At 38.5% G+C, this 23,023-nt stretch overlaps 1 protein-coding gene across 4 annotated transcripts in view; it reads right to left on the bottom strand.

Annotated features, from left to right (window-relative positions):
• The window catches only part of VPS13C (vacuolar protein sorting 13 homolog C), a 74,313-nt gene extending 51,756 nt beyond the window's left edge, over positions 1-22,557 (bottom strand). Inside the window, exons 1-25 of one of the 4 annotated variants that reach the window (XM_048317354.1) lie at positions 22,361-22,556; positions 20,984-21,027; positions 19,944-19,986; positions 19,083-19,178; positions 18,307-18,408; positions 15,881-15,943; positions 14,197-14,262; positions 12,308-12,417; positions 11,436-11,495; positions 10,801-10,860; positions 9,974-10,054; positions 9,278-9,335; positions 8,849-8,976; positions 7,866-7,972; positions 7,040-7,211; positions 6,545-6,607; positions 5,804-5,939; positions 5,138-5,232; positions 4,387-4,529; positions 3,027-3,219; positions 2,763-2,877; positions 2,250-2,386; positions 1,399-1,525; positions 649-766; positions 172-301 (exon numbers count right to left, since the gene is read on the bottom strand). In XM_048317354.1, the coding sequence (XP_048173311.1) occupies positions 172-301; positions 649-766; positions 1,399-1,525; positions 2,250-2,386; positions 2,763-2,877; positions 3,027-3,219; positions 4,387-4,529; positions 5,138-5,232; positions 5,804-5,939; positions 6,545-6,607; positions 7,040-7,211; positions 7,866-7,972; positions 8,849-8,976; positions 9,278-9,335; positions 9,974-10,054; positions 10,801-10,860; positions 11,436-11,495; positions 12,308-12,417; positions 14,197-14,262; positions 15,881-15,943; positions 18,307-18,408; positions 19,083-19,178; positions 19,944-19,986; positions 20,984-21,027; positions 22,361-22,460 (2,547 nt within the window). In that variant the 5' untranslated portion in view covers positions 22,461-22,556. Of the gene's footprint in view, positions 1-171; positions 302-648; positions 767-1,398; positions 1,526-2,249; positions 2,387-2,762; positions 2,878-3,026; positions 3,220-4,386; positions 4,530-5,137; positions 5,233-5,803; positions 5,940-6,544; positions 6,608-7,039; positions 7,212-7,865; positions 7,973-8,848; positions 8,977-9,277; positions 9,336-9,973; positions 10,055-10,800; positions 10,861-11,435; positions 11,496-12,307; positions 12,418-14,196; positions 14,263-15,880; positions 15,944-16,114; positions 18,272-18,306; positions 18,409-19,082; positions 19,179-19,943; positions 19,987-20,983; positions 21,028-22,360 lie in introns of those variants that run through there. The other 3 variants (XM_048317356.1, XM_048317355.1, XM_048317357.1) reach the window with 3 other exon arrangements.
• Positions 22,558-23,023: the final 466 nt, after the last annotated feature.

The following is a 23,023-nucleotide window of genomic DNA, read 5'->3' on the forward strand; positions in this document are numbered from 1 at the left end:
TTCTTTGGCAAGGTCAGCTCTGCCAATACTTACATTGAAAGCAGCAGGACAATGGCAAAGGCTCCACCAGCCTTGTTTGAGGAAGCCCAGAATGTTCTGATGGTAAGTCAATGAAGACCTTGCCTAGTGATGCCTTTTTTTTCCCCTCAGTTTTCTTAGTTGTCAGCTTACCTTTGTGCTTGGAATTGACATAGATGACTTCTGAGGCAGTGGAATGCTATCAATCAGATCAAAGATTGCCTTCATTTTCTGGTCAGAGAGTCTGACATGCACCAAAGGAAGTCCTCCTGACACTTTAAACCTTTTTAAAAAAAACCAACTGATTAAACTCCTAAACAAAAAGGTACCAATTCTTCATTTAAATACTACCAATATGGATACTCCTATATAAAGATCACATATCAGTAAAGCCAGGGATTCTCCATCAAAACAGGGCTTGGACTTAAATTAAGCAGTAGTTAGTAACAAGCAAAGGGTCCAGGGAACTACTACCCAAAAAAGATTTTGCCAACAGTAGTAACCTATTTCTACTTCTTAGTTAATACCTTCAAATTATGAAGTGCAACTGAACCTTTAGGGAAAACACAGCTTTCTTTTCTCTAAGTACACAGTAATTATAAACGAGTCTTTTCAACATTAATATATTACTTTGCCATCCTGGAATCTCTTTCCACCATTGATTTTGCCAACTGTACGTGAATATCCATAGGCTGCAAAATGTGCAGAGTTGATGGATGTTGGAAACGAGCCTTCTTCCAATCTTCACCTGAAAATGTCCAGTAAATTTAGATGAAAAAAATCATCACTCACTGATTGTTTTAATTAAGGCATCATTAAAGTAACTACTTGTGGTGTATCACTAGGAGGGTAAAAAAACCCACTCACCAACTAAAGAAACCTAAAACAACTTAGGTCAAGTATTTTAAGAGCATTTAATCCCATTTGTGAACATTTCTGCCTTAGCAAAATTAAACCAAATTCTACACTAAAAGATGTACCTACACTGACCCCTAGAAAAACAGATGGATAGACAGATACATAGACAGATAAAAGATAAAACAGCAACCTATCATTCTATTGATTACAGAAATTTAAGTACTAAGGCAAATTTTAGCTGTGCTTCTCCTGCATGTGATGGAAAACATAATAGTTCTATTCATTTACATTCATTGCTACCATCAAAGTGATGCACAAGTCCAAACAAAAAGTGAGCAGCTGTTTGAAGAGAAACTAACCAATTTTTTCAAAGTTTGGCACCAAACATGTATTATAACCTAACTTTCCATTAACTACTGATTTTAGTTGGTCTTTTTTTTTTATTTAAAAAAAATTTGTTTATTACAGGTAGGTAGCCTTTGACAATCTTTTGCATAAACAGCAGCTATGTTGTTATGTTACCTGTTCTTCCAAAAAGAAGTTGCACATTTTTAATTTTCACATCAAATTTGTCATAAGCTTTGTCCATAATCTCCTCTAAAGATGAAAAGCTAGAAGCTTCGCTACTGCCTTGATTTATGCTGTTCAGCTAAACACATAACAAACAAAATAAAATTAAATCATTAAAACCAACATGTGCTATTCATGCTAGTGAAGATGAAAAGATGATTCATAGGAGTTAATAATTGGCATTTGGAGTCTTACAGAGAAAATAAGTAATTTCCCACTTCACTTATTCTTGATAAGTAGATTTTTTTGTTGTTATTTCCATAAATCCACTTAATTCAAGCTATGCAAAAAGAATTTTTTTCACTGGTCTATAATTTTACCTATGGAATACAACTAAAATAAATATTTAATCAGTCATGAAGTCAAGTTAAATGACTGCAACCTTTCCATTTTATAGAAACAAGGGAAATAATTTTCAAATTTCAAGAGAAATATTATATTCCCTTTTATTAATAAAAGGCTATCATTTCACAGAAAACAAAAGTTCATGTGTTCTGCTGAAGAAATGGAAGATATTAAATGATATTGTATTACAGTCACAATTACAATATGAACAAGCTTCCTGAGGAGGATTAACTCGTACAAGTATGTCAAAGATAACCTAACAACTCTGATCAAACTGCTGACCCAAATCTATTTGGTAAGAAATATGGCAAGTTAAAAACACATGCATTAAAAACACAGATGATCACCCTGCCTTCTGAAAGCAAGATGGTTCCAGATGACAGCTATGTTAAAAGAGAATATTTGCTTCCCCTGAGCTCATAAGAGAGGTCATTTATATACCTGAATCATTTATATACCTGAAATGTACCAAAGTCCAAAATCAGCAAATCTGAATTTTCATGGTAGAAACCAGTCTGTGGAACCACAAGGTAGGAAGGTTTCAGATTAATCTTCAAGTCAAGGACTTTCCGCATTTCGATAATATGAACTAATCCTTAAACAAAAAGGAAAGGGCATTGAAATTAAATACTATTCACAAGTGAAACAATTCTGCCAGTCAGCATCCAAAAAGATGTTATCTGAAAGATAAAGCCTCTTGTGTCAAGACTTGCTTTTGTAGCATTCTACTGATTTCTCAATGAACTCAATGCTCCTTCCCACAAAACATCCATTAAACCTCCAAGTCACCAAGTGAGAAGAAATTAATACTATCCCAGCTGAAACGGCACCATCTCAAGGAAAAATCCCAATCCTGCTACTTGGCCATCAATCAAAACAAATCAAGTGTTTAGGCATTGAAACATATTGAAACATTATTATATTGAAACATTATAAGGGTTCACCTTCATTGAGATTTGTTACTGTCTTACCTGTAGCAGTTCTTTCCTTGATTTCTTCCAGTTTCATTAATGTGGCTGTTGTTAATCTTTCAAGATCCATTCCCTTACTTGTCTGAAAGAATTCTACCATTGCATTTATTGTTCTCTTAAAAAAAAAAAAAAAAAAAGACAAGAATTAGCAATATACATAGAAGTCACACAATAAAAATTCAAAATCAGATCTCGACAGAGCAAGGATAGTAACAGCAGAGAAAGAGGAGTCAGAAAGAGCTGAGAGTTTTGGTTACTACTCACTGCATCATATTTTATTTCCACAGGCTGTGATTCAATAGTAAGGCTCTGGTCAGCTGTACTGTCCTCTGGGTTAACATCAAACTCAATCTTAAGCAGAGAAGATTTGCTATCCCCTATGGAAGCCACGAGAGATGGTACAATGTTTTCTTGTCTCAGGCCTGTAACATACCAGTTTTCAAGCTTTGCTTCAACCCTAAAGAAGATGAATAGTTAAAAAAATGTAATTGGGCTAGAGTTAGAATCAGTGTCAAGAGAAAAGAAAAACAGAATATTTATGTTACATAAATTAAAAAAGTTCAGTAATGTTTACTGTTATGTATGGATTTAAAAAGCAGTTACAGACTTGTTTTGCTGCAAATGGGAATTCTGTACTGAGAACTGCCCTGACAGTAGTGTTAAGTGGAGTCAGTAGGAAAACACCTTTGAAGAAATCATTGAACACCACCAAACCACACCAACTTTATTCGTCCTTAGAAATATAAGAAACTGATTTTCAGGTCCTGTTCCTCCACCATTGAAATCTGTGACTTTGGGAGGCAACACATTTGGCCATGATCAGTGTCACATGCCTGGCTCTGTAGAGATAACTTAATTACATTTTTTTCAAGAACATAACACTAATAAGAGTATCTGTTCTACTGCTTCAGTCTTGCAAACTAAATTAAATGGCATGCATTTATAGAAAATAATGTCAAAGGTCTTTTTGTTTCTCTGCAGCATTCAAGCTGCACCTTGAAAATTCCCCAGAATGGTTTTTAGCAAAAATATTTCAAGAGTCAGTGGCTGAGCTGGTGTTCTTATGTATGAAGCCAGAACTGAAGGAACTGCAAATGAAAGCAAAAAGTGCACAAATTCATTTTCCAGACACTGGAAATCTTATTCATTGACCATGTAATCCAATAATTTTTGTTCAGTATTTCCGGTGTGCCCTCTCTTAAAACACAGGAAGGTCTCAGTATCTTATGCTCTGGCTGATCTCCCACCCACAGCACACACACATAATTTTTCATTTCTGTAGGCAGTGAGTAACACATTCACTAGCTTGGCTGGAGTTCAGTGGCCACACTATTTCACACTGCTTAGCTATCACTTCCCAAGAGTCATATTCAGCACTTCAACACTTATATTCAAGAAAGAGCTTGCCATTGTTCATGAAAACCAGCAGACAGCATTCCCTTCTTCATTCCATTCTATGTTATTCACCAAATTATATTATTTACAACAGAGTACAATTACAGGACACCCACAAATTTACAAGTCAATATACAACAAGCACTACCCAAGGAAAGTTAAGGAGCTGGAGAGTGGGGTGAGGAGGGGCAGAGATGTTTCTACAAAAAGAAAATACCAATCCAATTACTTAATGGCTTGTGCTCCTGGGCGCTGTGATATCTTAGTACTCAGATCAATTATCTGTACTTTAAGAGTTTCTGCCACATTCTTGTCTTCTTTAATTGTAAGAGAAGTGCTTAACAGCTTCAGTGTCACAACATGGGCAACATACTAGTGAGAAGATCAGAGGAAACTGAAATTAGTCATCTCAATACGAATAATTTTTCAGAACTCTTCATTTTAACAAACTGAAATGTGCCCAAGTTTTCCAGTCAACTAAGACTGGAAACACATCTCTATGCAGAAAGCAAAGTACAATCTTTGCTTTATCCAATGTTTACCAGTCATTTCTTTAACATAAAGTAGTGCAATACAACAAATGCAGAGCAAGTATAGTCTATCTCTTTTCAGCATTCAGGAATTTTTTTTTAAACCCTGAAGCAAGCATAGCTAAACTATATTTAGTAGACAACTCTCTAGATCAACCAAAATCATTATAATCCCATTAAATAACTACATTTTAGAAGACATGGCACATATGCCTTTGTTGTTCTTGCTGCTAAATGTCAAGTCTTGGCCTTGCCGAGAGGGTTCTGACTTCCCAACATATGCATCATTTTATGATTGCGTCAATCAGCAACTTCAGAAGAACCAAACAATCTTTCCTATCAGAATTTGAAGCCTTCACCTTTCTTCAAGGTAATGAGAGAGCTGAAGGCATCTTTATACTTAATTTGTTGTGTGGTTTGTTTTTTTAAACCATCCCATAGGTTGCTTACCTGCTTCGGTAATGAAAGGTGATAGGAGCTGTCACTGTATCCAATAGCAGTAAAAAGTTTAGCTTTCTCCTCTGGAGTCATTAGTTCATCAATAGCTAAAAACCAAAAACCCACACAATTTGCACCTTAATAAATAACAACTACCATTTTTCCTCACATTTGCCTTCTATTGCTTAAGTTGTGCTGATACATTCCATTGATTCGTCATAATGCACTAAATTCCAGATTGTAAAATAATTCACACAGGAGTCTTCATATATGGCGTTACATATGTAGCACATATATAATAATTTTTATTACAAGAGTATCCATAGCTCCCCATGTTGAAAATAGATTTCAGGAATTTTAATAGATCGAACCTCTGATCCAGACAGCAAATCACCAGGAACAGAGTGTTTCAATTGTTGCCAATTATCACTACAGATGTAAGTGCCACACTCTTCTCCTCACCAAGGTTCTGAAATGCTTATGGCCATTTTAAGAGAATGCCTTATTTACCAGCTCAGTATTCAGTAAGTAGTACTATAAAATGATCAATACTGCATTGCACTGCTTATGCCATACCCTCTCCTGCATAGTAGGAAGCAAAAAAACCATCACTTCTTTTCAATGTAGAAGACGACCGAATATCTCTCTAGACATTAGTGCATTACAATCTACACCTACTTTCAGGTACAGGTGATTCTTCATCTTCTTTTTTCCTAGATTCTCTTTTACCCCAGAAGCCACCAAACCATCCTCCACTTTTCTTTTCTGCTTCAGTGCTTTTTTTCTTCAGTAATTTTTGTCCTGATCTTATTGTCTACAAACCAGAAATTAAAACAAGTTGGACAAAATGCATAATTAATAGTATTACTATTTTTCTGTAAATATTCTATGTATGTATGCATGGGAAACATGCATTTAACTGAGGGACGGCAACACCACACCACAAGGAATTAAGAGCACTTTGACTCACGAGACAGAGACAAAAAGAGGATCAGGGTGAGGGACATGTCTCTGTGTGTCTGTGCATGCAGAGCCATAAGCACACCTTACTTTTACTTTGGACAGTTGTGGGTTTTTTTATACATTTCACCAGTATTTAGACTACGAAAAGGTAGGAATTATACAAAAAGACAGAGAGAGTACAAAAAGCAATTATATTTCTTAAATCTAGTAGATTCCTTAACCTAGTAGTACCAAACCTGAGGACTGATCCTGTACCATTTAAAACTTTCATACTTTTTTTGGAACTGGTTTCCAGTTTGGAAATCAATTTACTCTTGTCCTGTAAGGACAGAAAACTTGTCTTCCTGTCTACCTATCCTATCATACACATCAGCACAATTTTTTAAAAAATACTATCATGACAAAACCATCCTAATTGAAGTGCTACAATATTACTGAACAAAAATGACTCCTTACCTCAACTTGTGCTTGTTGTCTTGCTAAGATTATATTGAAGACGTCAAGTTTTCTTTCTAGGTCCTATAAAAATGTATGATCAAATTATTTGCCTCTAAAACACGTTTAGGAGAGGCTCTCCACTATAAATTTTCTACCAGCTCCTTCATATTTACACACCAATTGATTTCTAGCTCTGCTCACTTCTGTCACAGGTATATCCCATCCCCGGATGCAAAGCTCACTAGAAGATAAAATTCATGTTAGGCAGTCTAGGTTTTTTTTCTTAACTAGATTACTCTTGCACTTCATTAAATGCACCCATGCTCATTAATCCTCAACCACAGTATTTTGTTTTCCGCAACAGGTTACACAGAAGTTCAGATTAAAAAGGTATTTCCACAAACCTCTTGTGCTCTTGTAAAACCATCAAGCTGGATTACTCCCAAGTATATCTAAAGAATTATTTCATAGAGAACCCAAAATATAATTCTGCCAAAGAAAAAAGGCTCATACCTGAATTTGCCTCTGTGTTTCTTCTGACAGTTTACTCTGTGTTAGCTTGTTCTTGTACACATTTTTGTAACTCTTCAGAAGCTGCCTGTGCTGTTTTATGTTACTCCATGACCACATTCGAGTATGTCTTCTGATGTGAACTTCAAGAACACTGTTACCTGCATATTTCCACCTACAAGAATTGCACACTTGTGAACTACTTCCCATTTCATTTGTGCATTACAACTTACAGGTTGCAGAGGTCATTTATTAGTATGCAAACACTTTGTTCACCACTTATGATTTGAATAACTTGGCTTATAAAAATTTTAATGATTTCAACATCACTGTTGAAAAATGAACAGAGGGCTTACATTTAATGCCTGAAGAACTACAAACCTTCATTATTGATCTCTGCATGTTTGCAAATTTGGACTGTTACAGCATTAAGTTCACTTAAGCACTTTGATAATCAGTATCAGTTAGTACTTTGAAAAAAGCCAAGAAAACACGTATCAGTTCACACCTTTAAAAATTACAGTTGACATACATGGTTCCCCTGTATTACATTTGCTAAGCTTTTTCTTTAGCCTTTCTAAAATTACATTCTAACCTCTAGTGAGAGCACTGGCATTTTGTTCAAATTTTGGGGACTTCAGCTTAGCAAGTGACATTTATTCAGTTGGATCTTTCATCACTCGAATATATGGACTAAGCAAACCTCTGTGAAAGTTATAAAATCAGCATGTGATCTAGTTTTAAAACTACTTTTAACCACGACGGAGAATGAAGAGACTGGAGAGGACTCCAGCATCTCCCAAAGAATGCATAAATGTACACAGCTTACCATTCCCTGGCATTTTTATGGAGAGATACATTTGGCCTAAATCTTCTGTACGGTGCATTGCGAACCATGTAATCTATGGACTCCAGCAGGTCTATCATGCTGAGGTACTAAACACAGGAAAACAAGTTTCTTAGCAGAGGTTCAGGTTTTGTTTGCAGGCAGTGCTCAAACTGCATGTACACAATAGCCTTCAGTATTCCTCAAACTACACAGAAATTTAAGTCCATGCATTTTCATTAGTACCTAAAAGTGGACCAACTACACCCATTGTTCTCAAAGGACACCACTACACGAACCCCTGCTCCCCTCGAAGAACAACAATTTGTAGTTTTATCAGTCCGCTCAGCACAAACTCTCAGGCTTTCTCAAACCAAGCATATTCATTTGTCAATGCACAGTTTCCCTCATTTTAGAGCTGCCTTTACATTAGTGAATCTTACTGGTACAGTTCTGAACTCAATCTACACTTAGATATCAATAAGAGCTAAAAAGCTCTTTAGCCAACTAACTGCAAGTTATCTCTGAATAAATGAGAACACTAACATTGCTGGGGAGCCACATAAATTAGCTGCTTGATACTTCAGCAGTTTTTGTTGCCAAAGCCAGCACACTCCATTAATTTCCATCCTTGCTTGTACTTAGGCAGCTCTGCACTTATAACACTGTTATAGTTTAGTAAGATAAGGGCTACTCATGATTCCATTCTCTATGTGAAAAGAATGCTACTGGAAGGGCTGAACACAGATCAGGTGGTCCCCAGAGGGTCCACAGATAAGAGTGTCAGAGTACAATGATTTAGCACCAGGAAGTGATTGTTACACAGAAGGAAAAAGATCCTACACTTTTCCCACAGGTACTGCTGAACAGTTTAGAAATTCTATGAGCATGTAAGTACAAGAATCCCTAAGAAGAATGTTTTCCAGTGAAAAAACACTATAGTTCATCACAAACTAAAACAGGTGATAAATACCAAACCAATTTACCTGTGGCTTAGTGAATTCAATGATAATTCTCTGTACTTCTACATTACAATCAATCTTAGGAGTTTTCAGTTCTACTTCTGCATATGGGTTGATATACAGTCTTGCAGAAGCTGACACTGGTCTGAAAACTTCAAGATAAAAAAAAAAAAAGATGTTTTACGTATAATTAAAGCATAGCAAGTAATAGATCAACCACTTTGTACTGGTCACACACATGCTCAAGTCCCACAGAATCAGGATGCAATTCTTAACAACAACAATTAAGATAGCCCAGCAATAGTCAAGAAGTATACAAGCCCTAATACGTTCTACTACATTTAGGTTTTTGTAAAATGAAGATAGTATGGGCATGCCTGCAGGATCAGGATCAGGCTGTTTACACCAACATGCTCAGAACAGTTTAGATTCACTCATTTCTAGCTTACTTACTGTACTGATAGTCTTCGGGCTGGTTACCACTACAGGGAATTCCTCTTTTCAGCTGATCCTGCAAAGGGATACGATACTGTCTAGCAATTGCTGAAGAGCATTACTTGTTTAGAGTTCTCAAAGCTTTGAGTGGACCAACTTAACTTCATGTGTATTTTGCAGACTTTTGCAGCTGTCAATTCAAGCTGTTTATCAATTTGGGGTTTTACTTCAGACTGAGATTCAGAGAAAAAAGAGGAAAACATCCACAGACAGGCAATGCCTAAGTAACTTGGCTGGTCTTAAACAACTGGATGGTTTTAAGTACTTCAGAGTTTTGAGTCAATATTCAGTGTTAGAACCAAGCTCACTGGGTTAAGTGCATATTTTGTTATGGGCAAAATAAAATAAAAATAAAGATATCTGTAAAAGATGAGCACAAAAGGAAAAGGTAAACAAGTAGTATTGTACAAGGACACACAGAACACCTTTATAAACATCATGGGTCAAAAATATATCATGTCCAAACCCTATAGGGGATGATAACAAATGAGGTTCACAAAGTATTATTAACAATAGTGCAATGGATTAACATATGACCCTGAATACAGGTGACCGTAAGTGTGAGGAGTGGGGCAGAAATCAGTGTGGTGTAGTTCTGAATACCACAAGAGCTAGAGAAAATAGTACTGTTTAATGCATTTTCTTCTACATTACCAGTATTTGTTCACGGGAGCCATGATAATACATTTTGCTGTGTATGTTCCAATAAGCACTGAGGCTGTCCAGGCACAAAAGCTGCACAGGAAAGAAAACATGCAACAAACTGCATACTCTGTATTCAACCCATTCTGTGAACTTAGCTTTCCATTTGTAAAACAGAAAACATAGGATAGCAAGCTAGACAGCAAATCCACCATTAGCATTGAGATGTATTTAATCTAACAATACTATTTTGAAATGATAATTGAATTGCAAGCTCTTAAAGCACAAGTTCATGCACATCTGTTAAACATGACCCTGGATTACAGGGGCAAGGGTGCACAAAACTAGTACACGGCCTAATAAAAAAGCCAGGACTATTAAACACTTCTTATATTGTTCCTGTAATTCCTTAGACTTCTGCGGACTCCTTTCTGCACAGGCTGGAGGGGTGGTTCAGGAGGTGGGCAGGGAGAACAGAGAGACCACTTAGCGCCCAGAATCCCAATTACATTAGGAATACAAATTAGATTAGGAAATGGCAATTTGACAACCTCTTTGAAACCACAGCTTCCATGCAGGCTTGCTGTATATTGAATGAGGGGATAGCATTCTCATTTAAGAGAAATTATTAAACCATGGAGTTTATTTAAGTTTATGCCTTAAATAAAAACAGTTATTTGTGCTCTAGTTGTGTTTAAACATACATCAAAAATAAAGAAAAACAGGAGAATTCAGAAAGCAAACTATTTTTCCAACTTTAATATTTAGAGCCCCAGGTTACTGTTCTCCAAGATCAGTTCTTTCTTCACTTGTGTAGGAAAAAACCCAAAACACATTACCTTGTATATTATTTTTGCAGCTTCATTCAAAATGGAAGGTGTCCAGTTCTCGTTTGTTGTCTAAAAGTTCAAAGTGATAAAAGTAATTTTGTGCATCTTAGCTAACACATTTTTGGGTTTATCCTATGCTTCCAAGCAACAAATGCACCCAGTTTCTCTGCATACACGCACGTCAAGATAACATACAAAAATCAGTCAGTTTACTTTCATACTTTGATATTCAACTCCTCATCCTACCCATAAAGTGCTTAACAGCTAAGTCAAAGAGAAGTTAGCTGAAATTTTCTGTCCCCACTTCCCAAAAGGCCTGGCAAAATACCAAATTCTTTATTATCATGAAGCAATGTTTGCCCACATTTACTACACCTGGAAAAAACCTGCCCAGTTCTATAGGTCACTCAGATCACTAGTTCATTAGAGCAAATCAGTAAGTCTCAGAAAGTGTGATGGTCCTCAGTCCTCTTCCCTTCTGCTTGCTCAAACTGCCAGTACTATTTGCATGAATACAAGATTGTCTTCACTTCCAGCTCTATGCACACTGTCGCTGTATCATCTCAGTATGTTCCTTTTCCTTTCTGCTACTGCAAAGACGAGCAAGCTGAACACACAAGAACATGCATTCACACACACATTACCAGTAAACTAAGCTCGCCCAACGTCATTCCCAAGGAAATCGGACACTGTGGGTCTGTGATCTATAAAAATAGAAAAATAACAGGTACTTATGTCTCTTGCTGCAGACAGATGTATCATTTAAAGCTGACTGAAATCCTAACTGCTCTGAGCAACTTCCTTTGCTTAGTTGTTCTAACTGAAACATTACTGGAACCCACTAAGATAGGCCAAAACTAATACGGCTGTAGTGTAAAGACTTAGGACTTCAATTCAAACGGAAAATTTTCTTTTGGAGTCCATCGTTGTCCTACAGGAAAAAAAAAATTTAGAGCACCACATCTCAGTCAGCTATATTACTTTATCCCATGCAGTTCTCTGACCTCCTTAACTTTAGTGTCTCTGAAAAAAGTCCCAAAGTGCTTTTCTTTTAAATTCAATTATCTCATAACAAACTGCTTAATCATTTTCCTAAAGGAAGGTAAAACTAGAAATCCCAGTTTGGTTCATATAAACAAACAGTCTTGTTTATCAATTGAGTGTTTTCAACAATTTGCCTTCAGACCCATGCGTGAACCCACCAGCTTCTGCTATTCTGGGCTCTCCCCAGGACACTGAAGAACTCCCTGAAAAACATCCATTGCACCAATACGTGAGAACAGACACTGCCCACATTTAGTGAGCAAGGCAGCACTGGACATGGGGAAGAGAATATCTATTTCACATATCCATATTTCTGGCATTCAGTCATAGCTGGGACACCTTATTTGAAGAGATGCAGAATAAACCACAGCAACTTCTTCAAGGTGGCAAATACAGTTTCTGTATGGACTAGACAATCAGAACTGCACTGAAGAACAATTTTAAAAGAAGACAATATGTTCCAGTTACTTACATCATCTTCATATTTAACATGAATGCCTGTGATTTTGACTTGCACATTTTTTATAACTTGAGTTGCAAGCTTTTCTAAGAAAGTATCCTTCTTCTCCTCCTTTGGTTTGTCTAGAACAAGAATTTTTAAAAAGTCAGTATTCAGTGTAATAATTGCATCTTGAATTTAATTACAACAACTACAGCAATGTAAATATAATATTTCCTCTAACATTTCAGTTGTCACTTACTTAGATTATGCATTTGCATTTTTTCCTTTTCTGCACACCCATATTCTGAAGATGTGATATTAGCTGCCTGTGCACAACTTAACCACAAGAAAACAAATGTCTTAAGTTTCAGTCAAAACAGCTTCGCTCACAGCAAATTCTGGATTAACATACTCCTCCCTACTCCTTCCAAGGTAAAAGGTTCTCTCTTAAAAGTGCCTCAGTGAAGGGTTTCAAGAAGCAAATAAGTAAGATGGTATAATTGAGCACAAAATAGCCTTGAATAACACATGCCAAGGCAAGCAGTAATATTCACAATCCCTCATTATTTCAGTATAGTGATGTGACTCTATCATCTCCAGCTGTGTTTCAGCATTTTACCTGAAGTATGGCTGGATGAGCCGCTTGTCCTCTAGCTGCCTTTACAGGCTACGCTGTTGTGTTCAGTACCCTCCTTACAAAGTGGCTATTCCAGCAAATGCCATCAATCAGCCTACCAAGGTTTTGCTGGAAATGCTACAGATGGCTCAAGTTGAAGAAAATAGTCATGGCTATCCAAGCAGAGAAAAATAAGGACTACAGGGTTTGACCCAGCTTACTCTAACTAACTTTTTACATATGCAATGCACGCTGAACACAAGTATCTAACTTCATACATCTTGCTAAAAGAATGAGAAATTTTTTTTAAAGCTTTGAGAGGTTCAGGAAATCTGCTTAAAAATGAAAAGACTTCACTATTGAACATGATATAACACAGTTTCAGTCAAGAGAGCTTTTGATTTCAATTGAAAAAAATTAGGAACGCAGAAGAAACAGAAACATTATATCACTTTTACATGCTACACATATTTCCTCCTACTAACTGATTAAAAAAAACAAACAACACAAAAAACCCCCCACAGAAGTCCTTAGCAAAGCTTCATGACCTTTAAGTGCAAGGAACCCATTAACATTTTTGCAGCCAGCTGCAGCTACCAGCAGCAACTTCAGTTTGATATCTTGCAAAGCTTATCTTGGGTCCCCACAAGGTTTTCCCTCCAACTGCAAGTCTGTGTACAGCTGGAGCTTCCTCCAAGACCAAATACATAACAATACAACCACACGGGAAATGGCAACTTATTCTTAGTCACATGCTAATGCTGAAAACCTGCATGGTTTGGTGTTTATAGACAATGATTATCCTCTTGGGGAACAACATCAATTTCATTCCTGTTTAAATATGTCATAGCACTATATTAGCTATTTAGAACAGAGAGCTAAAAGGTGATAAAAGGACTGTTTACTGCTACAGCATCAGTATCAGGTTTTCTTTACCTGTTACTGGAATTTGACAAAAATCAGACAAACAGATGTAATTTGCACATGCAGTTTTTCCAAAAGTCACAGTGAAGTGCCACGAATCAGCCCACCAAATGTGTACAGTTCTACTGTAAATGCTACCGATAGCTCAACTTGGAGGAGCAGGCACAACTATCCTAGTAAAGAGAAACAAGGACTCTCTTCAGTCTCACTGGATGCAGAGAATAGATAAACAGCAAAAAGAGCTCTCTCCAATTTATATCCTCACTTTCAAACAGGAGGAAAAAAGTCTCACTGGATGGATGGCCAAACCACTGAAAAACTAACCCAAACAGAAAGCAAAAAGAAGTCTTAAAAGTTAAAAGCCGTAACTGTTACCCACCTTTTGAGTGATCACGACCTCTAAAGGGTCTCTTAAAATGCTTTTTATACTTTTTACGCTTACGTCCTTTTGCAGTGCAAGCAATTTTTTGGAAAAAGGACAAAATTCAAGTTAGTAAAGCAGAAATGTAAGAAAGCATAAGAAAATATAGAAGAAGCTTTAGCTTGTCTTAAAGCATAATGGCTTATAAGGTCTCACTAAAAGCTTTTCAAGAATTTCACCTGTATTAAGGAAACAACCAGCTACTTCTCATAGCATAAGATATAAATCCAGAAGAGACTTCTACCATACAAGGACATAACTTCCAAGCTAAGATATAGATGTATGTGGAAACCCAAAGAACACTTTTCAATAGGATTCTCATGATAATCAACAGTATGGTATGAAAGCAATCTGAAAGAACAGATCCAGTAACCACAAAAAAGACATACAAAAATGATGATTCGAAAAGCTTTACATGAAATTAAATTCTATTATTTACACACACAATCACAACCATTTCATTAATTAAATGATGCTCATACTTTTCCACAATTCTGAAGAAAACCAGTTTGGTGAGTTGCACTGTTTCTTTCCCCTCTCTGGCCACCTAAGCAAAAATAACTCAGCAATAGTGCTGCCTGTGCTTATCTTTATAGGGTAACATGAGAAGAGTGTATCCCACTAAAGCAAGAAGGAAGCAAGTATAACAGTGTACCTAACCTAACTGGGGGGAACAACTTGATATCATTTGCAGGCCTGCTCAAACAAAGGAGGGAAATTGCATGCCAAGATTTCAACCTGTTTTGCAGGTAAGGTGATAGGCTGATCACTATATAAATAATAAAAAGGTAAAACTAGACAAACAGAAACATTTTATTTTGGGTAGTTCCTTTTAAAAGTACAAGTAATCCTTTATCAAGGTTACTTTAAAAGGAGAGCTTCCTTCACTTCCTATTGAATTTGTAGGTCTCAGGCTTTCACTCCCTTGTATGACGTAACTAAGGAAACAGGATACTCCTCTTCTTTACCCACACCCACTGCATGGAGAAACTAAACGTATGTTTTCAAGCTCACTTTAAACCTGTGCTCAAATAACAGCTCAAGCAAGAAACTTTGGCCAAGTGTAAATTTCTGAAAACCAGGTTTCAGAAGTTAAAAATAAAGCACGTACACCATTACAATAGTTCCTCTGAATTTCAAGGGAAGCTGTTTCCTTGCCTAACCTGAGAGCAATGCAAATAAAGAGAAGCAGAGGGAAGCATGCCAATGCCTTCAGTCTGCTATAGTTCATTCTGTCTGTCCGTGGTTTCAAGACAGCCTGAACATCCATTATCTTAAGCCCAGACATGTTAAGTAAGGGTAATTACTCTCTACTCTCCAAACAACTAGAGATGGTGGTGTAAAATTATAGTAGAATATTGTCAGCACTTTATAACATTCTTGAGCTCAACACAACTGACGGAAATATCTTAATTTTCTGAAATGGCCACTCAATTAAAAGAGGACTATGTCACTGCAAGATTCCACTTGAATCCACATTCATTAAAATCTCATTTCTAGAACCACCAATATGTGGATGTTTACCAAACAAGTATTGTTTTCTCACTTGTACATTTGGCTGCTTTGGATCGGGGGACTTTTAAAAATCTTAGCTGCCTGCTCATCATGCATGTGCAAAATGTAACTAACCATGCATACCCACCAGGCTTGGTGTCCTTGTAAACCAGACTTTCCAACCCATACAAGGAATCCTGTGAATGGGTGCCTTGGTCCACATGGCAGCAAATAACCAAAAAAATGCATTTGGTTTAAAAGAAGGAAATCAACTCCTGATTTAATATTAAGTTCACCAAATTTGTATGACACAGTAGTATTTCCATTACAGTATCTGACAGCCCAAGTGACCTCAGAATATCTAGTTTCAGTGATTACCTACATAGAAAAACCATGCAATTTTCATTTTTTCTTGTAACCAGCAAAAGACCTGCTGCCTCTGGTCTCCATACATGAGGTTTGATAGAGAAAGATTGTAACAGCTTAGAAAAAAGAAAATAGCTTCATCAGCTTGCGTCAGCAGTTTCCACTTCCCCCTCACAGTACCTTACCACCACAGCGGCGTGACCATTTTGCTCAATATTTGAATAGCATGTCAAAAGAAAATATCTCCTACTTATACTCTTAAATCCAAGGACTGAATTGAGATTCTAAACATGTTAATATAAATCAAGTATTAATCAGAAAAGAAAATACAGCTCATGAACCCTGACAACTTTCTATTCAATATATTTCCTAGACTTTCAGCAGCTATCGTGTTCTCTTAAAAGCCTACAGAGAGAGCTGAATTTCTTAGAATTTTATAGCTCAGTAGGGCAACATGGGCTCCAAGATTTCTGTATCTAGCAAAAGCAAAGGATCTGCTCATGCAAGACTTACACAAGTCCTCTTGAATACAATATTCTAGTACAGCACCACAAACACAAATGGCTACCACTGAAAAATGATCATAGGATAACAGAACATCTCAAGTTAGAGTTGAAAATAATCCAATTTAAATGTTCCTCTGGCTTTTCCTTCTCAAGGCTTAAAGTTTAAAACTGCAAAACACGACTAAGTCTTGTTCTTTATATAATCAGTTGAGCCACTAAGGTATGCTTTTTCTACTATTTGTTTTCAAAAGTGTCAAAAGTGCTGGATGTAGTAAGTATTTTTTAAAAAAGAAAACTGTCACAAGCGAACAGACTCACTCTTAAATACATGAAGTTCCAGAATTGGAATTCCTCAAGCAGTACACATTAGGTTAAATTTATCGTATTACACTATCCATTCATCCTATTGCTACTGGTGCAAAGAGCATTGGCTAAAACACTGCTGCTGTCCAGGATCCAAGTGCTGCATAACTGAGGTTAAACCTCGATCAAGATTCCTTCACCCCAGTATGAAGTAATGGCTGCAAAATTCATTCACTAAAATTGTCTTAGCCCTCATACATTTTCTGGCATGTTAAAGACAAGAAATAAAGCAAAGCTCCTTTCTTCATTGCAGCCAGATTGTCAGATTGCTGTTTGAAGGAAACTCCACATATACCTTTCAAACTAGCAAAGCAAGAAAAAGGCATCAGACTTTCCTGTAACTGGAGAATTAAAGAAGCAGAGGGATTACAACCAAACTATCCCTTTTCCAAGTGTTGAAAGCATGATCTCTTTCTCAGAAATTTTTCCATGAGTTGCAGCATTACAAGTATCCTAGAAACGCATCTTAAGAACCATTACACAAGCCAACAAACAGGTCTCAATTCAGACAAAAACTTCAGTGATAACTTTTTCCTACAACACATGTAGTTACCTGTCATTGGTTCTGAGCTTGGTTTCTGTCCAAACAAGCCTAACTGATACCATAATTTTATTAAAGGTATTGGTTACAACAGTACAAGCAAACAACAGCAAAAAAACCCACCACTACAAAACAAGTTAACTGGGCTTAAATGACCAATTTTAACCTATAGTTGAGAGCTTAATAGTTTTTATGAGCTAGAGCAAAAGTTTAAGTTTCCTATGTTCGTGCTCAATTGTTTTGTCGTGTTGTGAATTATTTCCTGCTCACAAGAGTCTCATTTCTCAAACCAGTCCAAACTCAGTACATCATAAAAGCACAGCAGAAACTGAAACAAAAGCATTATCATTGCAATAAAAGTTTACAAGCCTTACCGCTCCCCTTAAAGGTTCCTTTCAGCAAGGAAAGCCTACCACATGCACCTCTAAAACACACAGCTAAACATCTATTATCAAGGTGCTAAAGCAAGATAACATTACCCTCACGCAATGCACTTTCTATTGTTCTAGATGGTCCTGTTCCTCTAGAGCACCAAGGAAAAAAAATAATTAAAAAGACGTACCAGATGAATAAATTCCCATTTCCCATGGAAGCTGACTGGATAAATGAATGGTAAACAAACAAATAACATTTCTTTCAAGCTTTAGAGTAGAAAAGCTTTTCAAAGCACTGTAGTAAGATTAGCTGGACACTTGAAAAAACAAAATTTATTAAGTCAATTAGAAATCAAGACTTTTCTTTCATAGCACAGTCTAAGTCCTCAAATTCCAATGGAGATTTGCATTATTAACTCAGTACCTTTTTCTGCCGCTTTCTGCAAGGCTTCCTCAATTCTTGCCAGTTCCTTTTGTTTATTATCCTGCAAGTATTTTTCTTCCTTCTCTGCATCGTATTTAACACCTGCAAGCCAAGTTGGGACAGCCTTAATCCTAAATCTCAAGTTACATAAATGCATTATCAAGCAATGCACACTATATACAACATCATGTTGCAAAACACCTTGTTTGAGAGAAAGGCTATTCTTTTTTCATTGCTGAACACTGCAGCCAGCCTCCAAAACTCTTGTTTTTACACAATTATGCATTACTTCATAGGAGAATTTTTCCATGGATGTTCAGACCCCTAAGTGTGGTCTGCGCAATATAAAACAGGTTTTAAAGTTCTTAAAAACTCTAGGAACTTGCAAGTTCTCTCATCATACCAGAGGTTCTGATTTCAGAAAAAAACTAATAAAGTTCTTTGACCCTCTTCCCTCTCCCTACAAACAGTACTAATGGCATTACTACCTTCAACTGTTAGAAGCAGATAAACAGCTAAACCATGCCAGAAAACTGGATTCAGGACAAGCATGTTTTAGAGGAAACTTGGCTGTTGAATTGAACTTGGAATGGATACAACCAAGGACCTCTGTAAAAGCAACAGGTGCTGTTTTCTCCCACCCTTCTCCTACTAACTTGCCAGCATTTGTCTAGAAATTCCTCTGAGGGAGCAGAACGTAAAAATGGTGGCTTACATGAACTACTTCCTATTATAGACTCATTTACATGGTACCCTTAGCTGAAAAGTTTACATACTTGCTCCAGGAACTATCAGAAGATACAAGCCTTCTAGAGTTGCAACAACTGCCTCCCCATAGAGATTCTTCCAAGGAATCTTCAGAGTAAGTTTATCTAAACAAAGCAGATAGAGTTACATCAAAACAAGAATCTCCACTGTGCTTAGTCCAAAGAACACCTCAGGCATTAAAGAGCACTAGCCCTATATCTTGATGTCCTAAACACCTTAGAAGGTTAGGAGAAGCCATATGGGCATGAACGTTTTATAAAGCCCTTGAAGTGATAAAAGACATGCAGAGGAAACATAAGCCATAGTTTTAAGCAAAATGTCATAGTCTGAGTCAGAATACTTCAAATCAAAACCTGAGATCATGACTGAAGTTCAATTCACTGGGATGAATATGATTTTCCCAGGAAATAGAAGAAAAAATACAACACAAAAATATCTCCTACAAATGTTTCATGTGAAAAAGCAATGCTGACCACCTGAGAAAGGAATTTAAAAAAAACCCGAAAAACTAAGAGTTCCTAAACCTTCAGCATATTTGTCAGTTTCAGGAATTTAACTTAAATTCTTCATAGTCCTAATCAGTCCTTTAAAGAACAATACATATTCCGTCTACACTAAAGAGCTCCCTTGATCATTCATGTCTCCGGGAAGAACCTCTCAGACATGTTTTTCATACCAACCTGTAAAGTTACACAAACAGGGTTTGCCAGATAACATCAATGGCAGCCACACTGAATTTCTATGCTGGTTCCAACAGTGAGTATAATTACAGTTAAGAAAGCTTGATAAAAGAAATTCAGGGGCACGATTGACCTTACAGCCTGTATTTAAATTTCCATTGCGATACTCGGATTGGAACTAAAACTTACCTATCTGACCAACTTTTATTCTAAAAGGTACATCCAGTTCACTCTGTAAATGACAAAAATAAAGTATTAAACAGAAGAAATAGTAGAAATCAAATAAATAAATCTAAATTACATTTGCAAAGTACTGGATTTACATACAGAAATTAAAAGCTACTTCTTTTCTACTAGAAAACCTTAGAAGGAAAACAAAAACAATCCAGACAGCAGCAGACAGGAAAACTACGGGAAAAAAGAGAAGAATTGGACCATATCATATTCTTTTGATCCCTTCTTTTTCAAGAAAGTGTGGGCTACTTCTCTAAAAGCGGTGTTCAGTACTGACCTTCCTTTAACTACTTTTGCATTGAAATCTAACACATTGCAATTGTAAGGCTGTCAGAACCATCCCTTGTTTCAATGCTCTTGACTTGGTCTTGGCTCACTCTCAGCTCTGATCAGCCACATACACGACTTTGCATTTTTCTACATCAGAACTGCTGGAATCTTGAATCAATCCCCATAAGAAGGACAGGCGTGTACAAAGTAACACTTCCTTCCTTTCTTATCTACCAGATACGAAGATATTTGTAGCAATAGATTTCAAGAACAACAAAGATACCAGGAATGGATGAAATGGGCAAGTAAAATATGAAACTTGAGAATAATGAACAGAAGCCAGTGATCAGGTCATACAAGGATCCAATGTGTTTTCAATGCACAGAAGAGTAACAGTTCTCTTTAGTGAAGTTTGAAACACACTGAGTATTGGAGCAAGATGTTCATTAGCTAAATTAAAGAACATGAAAATCAGCCAAGTCATTTGTTTTTCCAAAGAGTATGGGAACTTAATGCAAGTTACTTCTTGCTTTTCAACCACAGCTTTTTTTCTTCCTCTGTCCCAGTAAAATAAGCAAAATTAGAAGGAGTTAACCAAAAACTTACTTCCAATAACCAGTAAAAAAACCCACAGTGTATCCTTTTGTGAGACTTCAGTGAGCAATATTTTATCCTCTCAGTCTTTAGACCCATAAAAACAATTTTGAAGTTATTTGGATACTTACTAATGCATTCTCCTTTATCTGTAAATTGTCGAGTGCCACATTACCTGTTTAGAAAAAAGACAGAAGTACAGAAAAAAATTACTTCAAGTATAACTTATGTTAGAAAAAGGAACACAACCACAACCCTCCTAAGTACTTATGACTAAAACCTGAAAACCTTACTCCAGTTACAGAATAGCACAAAAAATGTGTAATTTGTAAGAGCCACTAAACATGGGTTATAGACAAAATTTCAGTTGGAAGAGATGACAAAAACATCACCAACTTAGATGTCTACATGTTTCTACTCTATTAAACACACCTAATAATAGGAAGTCTTTCTTATTATTCACTTAGTTGTGAATGATGACTGCAGTTCTATCAACACAGGGCAGACTTGGAAAATGGTATCTTGTTCTTCATGATTTCACATAATATAAAAATCATGAATCAGAGCCACGAAAACGCATGCCAATTTTCACAAACACATTTACTTCTCCTGATGCAGACAACATAATAGGATTTCTAAATGAAACACTAGCACAGAATTATACCCATGGAAAGCCCATATAATATACCTCTTAGTACTTTAATGCCAGATCCCTCAGAGTTATATTCCATTTGAAGTATAGGTATTAATATGGCATAAATGTTAAAATATGTACAATCACGATGAGCAAAAATAAGGTGATGACCTACCTACGGAAGGCACCTAAACCAGCCAGCTTCCCTAAGCAGTACTTCAGCTGGTTTTTTGCATTACTACAAGGTAACGAAGGAAAATGTTTTGATACATTCACCGAGAACAGCTACTCCACGTTACTCGACTATCCCGGCTGTTTAACACACATTATTTACACTGATAACTGCAAGACACGGCTCGCCAAGCACCCCATCAGCTGCACCGGCACCCAGCGCTCCCGCCGCCCGGGGCACTGCGCCATGAGCCCGCCCACAGACCCAACAGTACCCTCGTACTTCCACCCAGGACCTGAGAGAACGAATAGGAGAAAAAAACAGGGTTTATCGATGTCGGCAGTCTCCTCCCTAGCAGAGCTCCGAGGCCAGCGCCGTGCGCCCGGCCCCCCGCCCCACAAACCGACGTGAGGGAGGGGGTGCCAGAGACCACGGGCACACAACGACCGACGGTCCTCCGAGGGAACGGGGACGCCTGGCGGCCACACTGACCGACCGTCCATCACGGAGGGCCGCGGCCCCGGAACTCGCCCGCTGCTTACAGGGGGCCGCAAACCCACCGCCCGCCCCTCAGAGGGGTCGGCGGTCCCACGGCCCGCGAACCCCTCACAGGGAAACCACAGCCAGCGAGACCCGCTCCCTGTCCCCGGTGACTCCGGCGGCCCAGCGGATACTTGGCGGCAGAGGGAAGGGGCTCCTTACCCCCCCATATGCCCAGCTTGAGCTGAGACTTGTTCAGGTTCTCCACATAGTCGCCCAGAAAGCGGTTCAGCAGATCCGCCACCACTGATTCCAGCACCATGGCGTAGGCGGCCCCTCAGCCGCGGCCGCCGGCTGGGAAGGGAGGGGAACGCAGAGGAGGGGGCGGCGAGCGCGGCGTGACCCAGCGCGGGCGCGCCCCCGGCAGTCAGCTGACGGGGCGGAGCGCAGCCCAGCGCCTGCCGGCGTGCAGAGGCGGGGGGCGTGAGGAGGGCTCGGAGCGGCAGACGGGCGGCAGTACCGGGCACGGACAAACCCCGGGCCGAAGCGCAGGATCCCAGGCCGGCAGCCGGCGCTCAGAGCCGCGGAGCCGAACGAGCGCGCGGGGCAGGGCAGGGCGGGGCGGGGCGGGGCGGGGTCGGCGCGGCGGTACATGGCGCCCCCGTGCGGCGCGGGACCGCAGCGCAGCCGCGTCTCCCCCGGCGCTTCCCCGAGCGAAGAGACCGCGTGAGGGAGGAGCAGCCGCGGGCATCGTCCCGGCACCGCGCCCCGGCTCCTCACCCGCGGGCACCGCACCGGCGCCGGCACCGCGCCCCGGCTCCTCAGCAGCCCCGGAGAGCTGTGCGGGTTGGACTGGAAGCTGGCGGGGGTACGGGGAAGGCGCCC

This window comes from Corvus hawaiiensis, chromosome 13, assembly GCF_020740725.1.
Source record: "Corvus hawaiiensis isolate bCorHaw1 chromosome 13, bCorHaw1.pri.cur, whole genome shotgun sequence".
In the NCBI taxonomy this organism is placed as follows: Eukaryota; Metazoa; Chordata; class Aves; order Passeriformes; family Corvidae; genus Corvus; species Corvus hawaiiensis.